General features: G+C 42.0%; 1 protein-coding gene across 1 annotated transcript; it reads left to right on the top strand.

Annotated features, from left to right (window-relative positions):
* The first annotated feature begins 7,505 nt into the window (after positions 1-7,505).
* On the top strand, positions 7,506-10,139 carry nog2 (noggin 2). The gene has a single exon (XM_035748106.2). The coding sequence runs from the start codon at positions 8,839-8,841 to the stop codon at positions 9,472-9,474; it is 636 nt and encodes a 211-aa protein (XP_035603999.1). The 5' UTR covers positions 7,506-8,838; the 3' UTR covers positions 9,475-10,139.
* Positions 10,140-11,683: the final 1,544 nt, after the last annotated feature.

The raw sequence follows: 11,683 nt of genomic DNA, 5'->3' as shown, positions 1-11,683 counted from the left end.
ATTACTTCCCAAGCAAAGTACATGTTTTGTCTCCTCGGCTATAGAAGGTTGTAACACAGCCTCTGAATGTCAAAGAAATGAAACAATGAAATCCCCATATGCATGAGTCACGTCATCGCCGGGTATTTAACAGCTTGTTTCTAGCGCAAAGCATTGCGGACCAAAGCTTTGTTATAGATCACTTTATAGAAAATAGATTATTTTCTTCAAAGTCATAAGCTAACAATGAGTAGGCCTGTGCTTTTTAACATTAAGTAGTAGCAAGCTGTCAAAGTTGATATCCGGTCCTCCATCTTATCTTCGCAAACTGAACAGAACATAGGCTAGAGGCTAGTCCGCACGCAAGATAGTGCTTTTTTTGGACTAAACATAAATCAAAAAACATTTTCTGAATAATTCTTGAATTCTCCTCTTGAACTGCCACTGTCGGCCTACACCGCACAGCATTGGTTAGGCAGTGCAAAAAAAAAAAGGTTTTGATCAGCAAGAGCCGAGCAGTCTGAGGGATGTAATATCCTTTGCAGTGTGTAATGCAGCCTTGTTTTGTTTACGTCATCCCACCAGCTATCTTAGAAATATAACTTTGCTCTATGCTTCTCCTAGCAAGCACTTTGTAACCTGTAGATCATTTGATTGAGACCACGCTAAATGTGACCAGTTTCATGAAATTGGGCGTATGATGCATGTCGCGTGTCACTACTTCACAGGAGAGGCATTTCTGCCTTTTTTTGGCCGAAATGCCTTCTTGAACATGTGAACTTTCATATACATTAATAACAAAATTGTATGTCATCTGTAATTATGAATAAAATTGTTAATTTACAAGCCTAGTTGGTTTAGCCATGGAAAAAGTCAGGAACCTTCCCACTTGCCATGATTGGCTGAGATAATGGATGTGCTGGACATGCCAAGAGGTGAGAGCTGTCTATTACATGAGCTGCTCAGTGTGTGTAGATAATCCTTACAATAGCAGCTTTTTTGAAAGATATAGCCATGGAGAACTGCAAAAGACATACTGCTCTTAACAACATTGCTGCCATGAATTTAGTAAGTGCTATTGACAAAGAATAGTGGGGAAAAGTTATGATGAACTACTTTCTGGAGGATGATCGTGCCATACTGACGCACTCTGACTCTGAAAATGGATCATATGATGAAGAAATCCCTGATTTAGGTAAAAACATTTTCATTGAAGCAGACATTATAGTCTTCTGAAGACAGTGATTGGGAAGAAACTGATATTAAAAGTGTTGTTGTCAAGGAAGAAATTGACCTAGTTTTGAAATCAGTGGAATGCCTTGTGGAAGGGGAGTATGAGAATGAAATGAAGAGATTAAGAAAATTTGGACGTTTGCGGAGGGAGTCGAAAAGAAAACACAGAACACTGGTCATTAAACACCTGTCTCCGGATTACATCTTCAAACTAAGGGCAACCATGGCATCCATGACAGAGAGGGAGAAAGATCTGATGATTCTTATGGCATTGAACACAGTCAGTGTGAACCGGAGTGACTTGACACTTGCACGCCCAATTTTTCAGTTTTTGATTTGTTAAAAAAGTTTGAAATATCCAATAAATGTCGTTCCACTTCATGATTGTGTCCCACTTGTTGTTGATTCTTCACAAAAAAAATACAGTTTTATATCTTTATGTTTGAAGCCTGAAATGTGGCAAAAGGTTGCAAAGTTCAAGGGGGCTGAATACTTTCACAAGGCACTGTATCTCAGAAATCCATTTGCATTGCTAGTTATAGGTTTCTACTAGCTAGCTAACATTGAACCTAGTTGGTTAGCTTTAGCTACCTGCAGATTTATACTTATCTCAGCTCGCTGGTCACCATAGCATCACTCACCTGTAGCACGCGCTCCAGCAGGTATATCTCTCTGGTCACCCCCAAAACCAATTATTTCTTTGGCCGCCTCTCCTTCCAGTTCTCTGCAGCCAATGACTGGAACGAAACAACAAAAATCTTTGAAACTGGAAACACTTATCTCCCTCACTAGCTTTAAGCACCAGCTGTCAGAGCAGCTCACAGATTACTGCACCTGTACATAGCCCACCTATAATTTAGCCCAAACAACTACCTCTTTCCCTACTGTATTTATTTTATTTATTTATTTATTTATTTAGCTCCTTTGCACTCCATTATTTCTATCTCTACTTTGCACATTCGTCCACTGCAAATCTACCATTCCTGTGTTTTACTTGCTATATTGTATTTACTTTGCCACCATGGCCTTTTTTTTGCCTTTACCTCCCTTATCTCACCTCATTTGCTCACATCGTATATAGACTTGTTTCTACTGTATTATTGACTGTATGTTTGTTTTACTCCATGTCTAACTCTGTGTCGTTGTATGTGTCGAACTGCTTCGCTTTATCTTGGCCAGGTTGCAATTGTAAATGAGAACTTGTTCTCAACTTGCCTACCTGGTTAAATAAAGGTGAAATAAATAAAAAATAAAAAATACATCATTGCATGCATGGCGGCTAGCTATGACAATCTGTTTGTATTGCTACTGTATGGGTTGGGATTATGGTTCATTGTTGAGCTTGCTAGCTAGCAACATGTCTAAGGAAAAGACTCCGCTTCGCCAGATGATTACATGACCCATCAAGTTAGCCAGGTGTGTCTGGAGCAGATTACGGCTATCTGTTGTATTTCATGACGTGAACAGGTCTAGACAATACTACTTCCATCATTTTAAGATGCTCTGATCAAGGTCAACTGATCGAAAGCTCAGCCACAATCACATGGCCTCACATTTGAATCCTTACAGAGATGTGCTAAGGCTTGAGAGGGTGTGAACGCTGCTGATTGGGTGTGAACAAATAAGGGAACTCAAGTAGGTGTACCAGAAAATGTAAGTGCCATTTTCTCTAAAGAAAATAATGTACTTCATATTCCATATATTTTCCCTGACACATAAAAGTACTAGTTACGTTTTGACTGCTTAGCAGGACACTGGCATCTCTACTGCCTCTGATCTGACGGACTCACTAAACACAAATGCTTTGTCTGAGTGTTGGAGTGTACACCTTGCTACCCGCAAAAAAATGAAAAACAAGACAATGGGGCAGTCTGGTTTGCTTTACAGCATGGGTGTCAAACTCTGGCCCGTGGTGGATTTATACTTTACTTTTGATACTTATGTATATTTAAAACCAAATACTTGTAGACTTTTACTCAAGTAGTATTTTACTGGATGACTTTCACTTTTACTTGAGTCAATTTCTATTAAGGTATCTTTACTTTTACTCATGTATGACAATTAGGTACTTTTTCCACCACTGTGAAAGAGGTGTTCGGTCACAAATAGCCAATAGGAACACTTGATATTGTGTGCCCAGCAGAGAATTAGAGATCAGGGGTGGCATCCGGCACACATCTATATATAGACTAATAAGAATCTAATTATAAAACACTGAGAAATATTGAAATTGTATCAATTACAAATTACATGGACTAGATGTTAAAAACACCAAACCCTCCCATTGACTGAAATTGAAAAAGCATGACCCTCCCCCATTCTATACATTTAGATCCATCCCATTGTCCGTGAAAACACAGAGAAAGATATGTGTTGAAAATCACTCCTGTGTAGAAGTCCATAGCCTTAATAAATAAAGCATCCCAAGGTTAATGACATAGGCAGTGCTATAAGAGATTGTGAGACTGTTGAAATATGTAACGTTCAGGGTTTTATCATTGTTATTGATAGAGTTTTACAGAGTACTGAAAAATATTGCTGTTGCTTGCTAGCATGTCTTTCTGTGTTGCCGATGGCTAGCATTACGGGATATTATGGGAGATGTAGTTTAAGTTCTCTAGGGTCTGAATGGGATAAATGTGATTTCACATTGTAGCTTGTTTGTAATAATACAGTGTTTTTGTACACGAGTTGTTGTAGTTGAGTACTGTCAACACTGAAAGCACCTAGCAATGTATTAGAGATGTGAGACAGGAAATGTCTTACTTTTCTCCATAATCTTCCATAGAACAACTTGTCAGATGGTGAATTGAAGACTGATGTGTTCCTGTCCTGTCTTTTCATAATATCATTGCAGGTATAGTGCGGCAGGTAGCCTAGCGTTTAAAAGCGCTGGGCCAGAAACTGAAAGGAAGTTTGTTCAAATCCCTGAGCTGGCAAGGTGGAAAAACCTGCCGTTCTGCCCTCGAACAAGGCAGTTAAACCACAACTGCTCCCCGGACCGCGGATGACGTCGATTAAGGCAGCCGTGTGTCCCCCCCCGCATCTCTCTGATTCAGAGGGGTTGGGTTTAATGCCAAAGACACATTTCAGTTGAACACATTCAGTTTCGCAACTGACTAGGTGTTCCCTTTCCACTCTATTGTCTTAGGAATGACTATTATACGGTATTTTGTAATTGAAGATGGTTTATTCTTTCATTCTATACATAATGGCTGTATGAACAACTGCAACTGTGATAGTGTCCATGAAAGATGTTGCGTTGAAGACTGATGTGCTTCTGTCTTTCCATAATATAATTGGAGATATACATAAAAGCCCTAAGAGACAGCCGTAGTGTCTACATAAAAGCCCTAAGAGACAGCCGTGGTGTCTAAATAAAAGCCCTAAGAGACAGCCGTGGTGTCTACATAAAAGCCCTAAGAGACAGCCGTGGTGTCTAAATAAAAGCCCTAAGAGACAGCCGTGGTGTCTACATAAAAGCCCTAAGAGACAGCCGTGGTGTCTACATAAAAGCCCTAAGAGACAGCCGTGGTGTCTACATAAAAGCCCTAAGAGACAGCCGTGGTGTCTACATAAAAGCCCTAAGAGACAGCCGTGGTGTCTACATAAAAGCCCTAAGAGACAGCCGTGGTGTCTACATAAAAGCCCTAAGAGACAGCCGTGGTGTCTACATAAAAGCCCTAAGAGACAGCCGTGGTGTCTACATAAAAGCCCTAAGAGACAGCCGTGGTGTCTACATAAAAGCCCTAAGAGAGAGCCGTGGTGTCTACATAAAAGCCCTAAGAGACAGCCGTGGTGTCTACATAAAGCCCTAAGAGACAGCCGTGGTGTCTACATAAAAGCCCTAAGAGACAACCGTGGTGTCTACATAAAAGCCCTAAGAGACAGCCGTGGTGTCTACATAAAAGCCCTAAGAGACAGCCGTGGTGTCTACATAAAAGCCCTAAGAGACAGCCGTGGTGTCTACATAAAAGCCCTAAGAGACAGCCGTGGTGTCTACATAAAAGCCCTAAGAGACAGCCGTGGTGTCTACATAAAAAGCCCTAAGAGACAGCCGTGGTGTCTACATAAAAGCCCTAAGAGACAGCCGTGGTGTCTACATAAAAGCCCTAAGAGACAGCCGTGGTGTCTACATAAAAGCCCTAAGAGACAGCCGTGGTGTCTACATAAAAGCCCTAAGAGACAGCCGTGGTGTCTACATAAAAGCCCTAAGAGACAACCGTGGTGTCTACATAAAAGCCCTAAGAGACAGCCGTGGTGTCTACATAAAAAGCCCTAAGAGACAGCCGTGGTGTCTACATAAAAGCCCTAAGAGACAGCCGTGGTGTCTACATAAAAGCCCTAAGAGACAGCCGTGGTGTCTACATAAAAGCCCTAAGAGACAGCCGTGGTGTCTACATAAAAGCCCTAAGAGACAGCCGTGGTGTCTACATAAAAGCCCTAAGAGACAGCCGTGGTGTCTACATAAAAGCCCTAAGAGACAGCCGTGGTGTCTACATAAAAGCCCTAAGAGACAGCCGTGGTGTCTACATAAAAAAGCCCTAAGAGACAGCCGTGGTGTCTACATAAAAGCCCTAAGAGACAGCCGTGGTGTCTACATAAAAGCCCTAAGAGACAGCCGTGGTGTCTACATAAAAGCCCTAAGAGACAGCCGTGGTGTCTACATAAAAGCCCTAAGAGACAGCCGTGGTGTCTACATAAAAGCCCTAAGAGACAGCCGTGGTGTCTACATAAAAGCCCTAAGAGACAGCCGTGGTGTCTACATAAAAGCCCTAAGAGACAGCCGTGGTGTCGCTCTTCATTTCTTGTTTTTTTTGTGGTGCACATGAAGAGTCCTACCGATTTAGCAAACAGACGCTCACTCCCGCACACTCCCACACAGACATCCACACATCCACATACGCTCACTCCCGCACACTCCCACACAGACATCTACACATCCACACACACTCTCTCTCTCTCTCTGTCACACACACACAGTATCATTGATAAGATCATTTAGGTTCATTGGCAAAAAAACGTGAATCGAAGTATCCTATAAATTAAATTCTCTAACCAATTGTCTATAAATGGAGAAGGTGATACGGAGACGGTAAGTTAGGAAACAACGACTTGTTGTCACGTTGTAATGGAGTGAACATGAACGCACACTCTCTCCCCATTGATAAGAATGATGAGGCAAACTGTCCTGGGATTCCTGCACGCTGGATCAACGCCCCCTAGTGACCACTATAAGAGCAAGTACCCTATCACAACCACACACATCAGTCCGTCTCTTACACCGTACTGTGTACAGAGCATAGTTACAACAGTCAAATGATGGAAATTGTAATAGATTCGACAACTAATAATTTGATCAAATAGCCTCAACCAAAAGTATGTATTACGACTATATGCGTCAAAGAGGTCAAGTACTGAACACTACTACAAAATATGGAACATTTGACTGACCAAGCATAAAATGTGTCGAAAAACTTCTAATTGGCTGATAATGACAAGAGACTGTGTTGATAGTAAGTTACTGTCAGAAGCATCAGCATTCGTTTATAGAAGCCTAATTATGCATAATTAGGCCTACCATTAAATCATTTTCTCCATATCAGTTGCATTATTGACAGCTCCATATATTCAACTGAAAACAACCTTTGGGGCTCAAACATGATCCTCTCATCAGTGCGGTTAGTCAGCATGGGAAAGGTAACGTTTAGTAAGGCTATCCATGACCATTTATAGCTTTAATTGCGCGCTTATTTTGTGACCCCAAAGTTCAAACAGCGAATTCCTGTGTGCGGACAGAGGTCCCCGTGAACAAAGGTGGAATGTGATGCTCGTTTTCCGTTACAACCCCTCGGACACGCTACTAAACGTTTCCCACCATTCTCATGGGAATGTTATAAACTGGGAAACTAGCTACCTCAATTAAATATTGACAGCGTATTGTTACCTCGAGCGCGTTGCAGTAAGATAATAATTGCGCACCAGTTACGAAATATGAGGAGAGCCAGGCAGATTGCAATGTAATGAGAGCATTGCTACTGTACCTATAGTGCTATATTATGACTATTTTATTTTGGGGAGAAAGCAAAAGATGTGGCTACATCACAGTTTAGGATATAATGTCTCTGTCAGTGACAAATCGGTTTCTTTAGGACCATGTGGATAGTGTGATTGTGGCCGATATTTTCCACATTCTGTGAGGGGAGGGGGCCGAGGGGTGCTGTCAATCATAGTGAAAGTGGCAGTGGTGGGCAGGACCCGCTGACACTTTGTACGGTCGGAGGGGGATATTTAACTTGGGTTTGAGCACCGCTCGCAACAGACACACTCATACACAGTGTGTCTAAGCAAAGAGACGCTCAGCGCCAAGTCTCAGACCTCCTAAAGTAGGAGCAAGTAAGTAGGCGCTACTGTAGCAGCTATCAAAGGAGTAAAGATTCTCCCCCAGGAATTACTGCAAACACTGACCGGGCAAAAGACTGCAGAACTTGGGCTGATTCGACCATTGCAACCGCGGTGGGACTTGTAGCTCTTTTTGATATCAATAGCGAAATCATCAATGTCATTGAGGTGAAAAGGGAAATCAAACTGAACTGAACTCAAACTGGCATGTTAGCTTTTGCGTTTGATATGCATTTTATTCGTGAAAGTTTATATTAAGTTGTGAAGTTGTTTTCGTTTTAAATTGTTGTGCGCAAAACCACTGTGCGTCCTGGAGGAGTATTTGTAGGGGTAAAGCTACATTTTGGTTTGGATAGACCTTTTCATCAGGACCGGGAAATGGTTCTGCTTGCATAGGTGTGGGAGAGAGACTACAGTGGTGCATTTTGCCAAAGAGAGGACATCAGACTACACGTGGACAATTTCAGTGAGGTCCCAACAGAACGTTGGAATATCGTACGGGGACTGAATAAAGTCACACGACACCTCTCATCCCATGGATTCTAAACTCGCGTTTGGACTCTCTCAAACCTGAGCGTGCCAGGGCAAGTTGAAAGAAGCCCCGTTTATAAAAGTCGTCTGTAAAAATAACATTGACCAAGACAGCCCTAGTTGCCGGGCCCATGACATTTAAAACTTGGTGAAGTACTCTTTTGTGCGCCCTTCTCTCTCTGGGCGTTCTGGATCTATTTTGTCTCTGAGGATAACGCGGATCTTTAGAAACACTTTATTCCACGCAACTCTCGCCTCAGCCACTGTCATCCAGTCTAGACAATTTGTCGTGGCTTTGAGTGTCCCTGGCGTAACCATGACAACAACAAGAACCCCAAAGTGAATTTGAGAAAAAGAGTGAAACGGGAGAGTGGGTGAATAGAGTTTTTCCATTTTGTTTTGTGCCCTTTTGGTTAAGCCTAAACTTTGTTCTTTTTTTCTTCTTTTTTTGTTGTTGCGAAGAGGCACTCCGCGTTCTACAAGATTGCATCAGCAGATTGCGAAGGTTCCCTAAAAAGAAACTCCACTCCATGTCATTCAAACCCGACGTGGTCTATTAAAAAGGATCGTCTTGCTCGTGCCTCTACTTCGACTATTTATGAAGCCCCCGGGCTACTCATTTCAAAGTGCACAGTAGCGGTGAAAATAACTTAATATTTAATACACCCTGGGAGCCATCACGCAAAGTTAAATATGGGCTTCTCACAGACGCTACTCGTTTATGTACTTGTGTCCATTCACCTTGGAGTTTCTCAACATTATCTACGCCTGCGCCCCTCGCCCAGCGAGCACCTTCCGGTGCCAGACCTCAAGGAGGACCCAGACCCGGAATACGACCCCCGGGAACAGGACTTGGCCGAGAGGACTCTGCGGAAAAAGCTCGGCAGCAACTTTGATCCCAATTTCATGTCAATCAGCTCGCCCATGCTGGTGAACCTCTCCGTGCAAGAAACCCAGATGAAACTTCAAGGACCCATGCCCAACGAGGTTAAAAAGCTGGATCTCTCGGAGACCCCCTACGGGAAGCGGGTAAAAGTGGGCAAGAAAGCCCGCAGGAAATTTCTGCAGTGGCTGTGGACGTATACGCACTGTCCGGTGGTGTATACCTGGAAAGATTTGGGCTTGAGGTTCTGGCCACGCTACATCAAGGAGGGAAACTGCTTCAATGAACGCTCTTGTTCCTTCCCCGAGGGGATGTTTTGCAAACCTGTCAAGTCAATCACCAAGACTTTCCTCCGGTGGTATTGTCAAGGGTTTTTAAGACAGAAATATTGTACGTGGATACCGGTGCAATACCCAATCATCTCGGAGTGCAAGTGCTCTTGCTGAGTTTCAATGGAAGTAGTAGGGTCGGGGAAGTGGACTGGAAATATACGGTTTCTATTGCACTGTAAACTCTGGACAGAGGTGGGCACCATAGCGAATCTATTTTTTTATATAGCATTTGAATTGAAATGCCAACATTGTACATATTTAAGAAAAATGCAGCTATTTTTTTTTAATGAACAGGACCATATTTTATTTCATCCCTGAAACGTGTTTTTTGGGGGAACACAAGCACTTCAGAAAGAAGAGCTTTTATTTTTGATGAAGAATTTAAGATGGAATGCATATACAACTTCTCCACGAAGTTCCCTTTTTTCAACTGGACATTGATACTGACTGTTAATTCACTGCAATGCTGCCTAGAGTTTTTGTATGATATTAATATCAATAATAATTCAATTGAAAGTTGAGGATAAAGATATATATATAAGGCGTGAACTCAGCTGTTGGAATACATAGTATTTTGTAGAAATAAACAAATCTGTATGTTTTATTTATTATTTTAACGATTGTGAGTATAGAACATAAGGAAAGAAAATAGCAGAGTATACCAGAAATTATGGGAGATGTCTACTTGAATATTTCTAAAAAATAAAATAAAAAGTAAACATATCAGTGTAAATGTTATGGTTACACGTTTTAGCAATAAAGTCTATCTCTTCAACATGTATTAGTGTCAAGCAAGTTGCTTATAAAGTGTGCGCCTGTCCAAGGGGGGCGTGTATGGTCGTGGAGTGGAATGGAGTTGCTAAATGCACAGTAAGTCCGAGCTGAAATGAATCGGGATGTGGGGGACGTTACTGACGCTCCACGCTGTCACTGTGATTTTAGAAACGGGTGATTTACTATGTTGTGTAATGCGCAACACATACTTAAAACTTCTCGACAGAATTGGCATTCATTGTTTCGAGCCAGCGGAGAGGAGAGGCCATGCGTATCCATCCTATCTCTTACGCAAACGCTCATTTCTCTCATCCAAGGTCTTAACACAACAGTAACATATGATTAAGACATTTGAAACAGTGTCCGATGATGACATGGCGGGTTACACGCAAGCCAGTGTCGTCTGGGTCTGTGCTATTCATTCACTGGAAGCACTACTGCACAAATACCTACTGAGGTAGAGCAGGCATGCGCCTTTTCAAGCCCTATGACAGCATACGAAGAAAAAAAACAAAGACCATAAAACAATGGTCAACTGTTTTTGACGTTACCAGACTATTAATTGGAGAATGTCTGAACTGCCTGCAAATTAAAGAGATATGGTCAATTACTCCATGGAATCAAAGCAACGACTCATTTAGCCTACTCCAGGGGTTTTATGGTGTTTATATTATTCTTTAAATACAATCAACAACTTAAACAGTCGCCATTAACCAATGTTTGGAACATTATAAAATGTTCTTAAACTGGAGCTCTATTATTTCCCCCAACACACCATCTTGTGCGCGTTAAAGTGATTTGTGTCTGCGGGCTGAGTTGGATTTGACACTTGCTGCACGGTTATTGTGACAGATATACTGAAGGGATTTTGTAAGGAGAGGAGAGCGGCAATATGCCAGCGGAGGAGGGGGGCTGCTTTCCTTTACTGTCAGCTTCTTTCTTGATGTCTCAGGGTTTTAGAAACTGCGTCTCTGACTCGGCGGCGCCACTCAGCCGCCCCCTCTCGACTGCGCAGAATGAACCACTTTGGGAAACAGTAACCCTTTCAGGCTCTGCCCAGAGTGTATTTTAGAAGCGTGTGAAAGGCTATACGCCACCATGGCTCCCACGAGCTAGGTGCACACCTTTTAGAACAGCCCTGTCACTGCAATCTGGCGTTGTTCGTTTGGATTTTTCTGTGTCATATAGTTAGTTTCCTTGCTATTTCATATCATTGATCTCTAGAATGTATATTCCTCCACGATTGTAAGGTGTGAATCTTATGGAAAAGTAAGCCACCGAAGACAAATTATATACAAAAAAACTTGGAGATGATATGAAAAACAAAAATTACGCACGTATGTTATAGTTCATTTTAAAAACACATATTACGCACGTATGTTATAGTTCATTTTAAAAACACATATTACGCACGGATTTTGTGTTAACCATTTGATGTCTGAAATCTTGCTATTCAGTCATTATAATTCCAACAGGCATGAACAGTTGGATCTGAGTGTCATATTAAAGCTTTAACCAAGGGATACAGCACATTGTCTCTCCCTGTTTC

Source organism: Oncorhynchus keta, chromosome 3 (genome assembly GCF_023373465.1).
Source record: "Oncorhynchus keta strain PuntledgeMale-10-30-2019 chromosome 3, Oket_V2, whole genome shotgun sequence".
In the NCBI taxonomy this organism is placed as follows: Eukaryota; Metazoa; Chordata; class Actinopteri; order Salmoniformes; family Salmonidae; genus Oncorhynchus; species Oncorhynchus keta.
Note: the sequence above shows the minus strand (reverse complement) of the source record. Positions and strands in the feature narration are given on the sequence as shown.

Coding starts and splice junctions, on each gene's coding strand:
- nog2 (XM_035748106.2), top strand. CDS start 8,839: ATGGGCTTCTCACAGACGCTACTCGTTTATGTACTTGTGTCCATTCAC.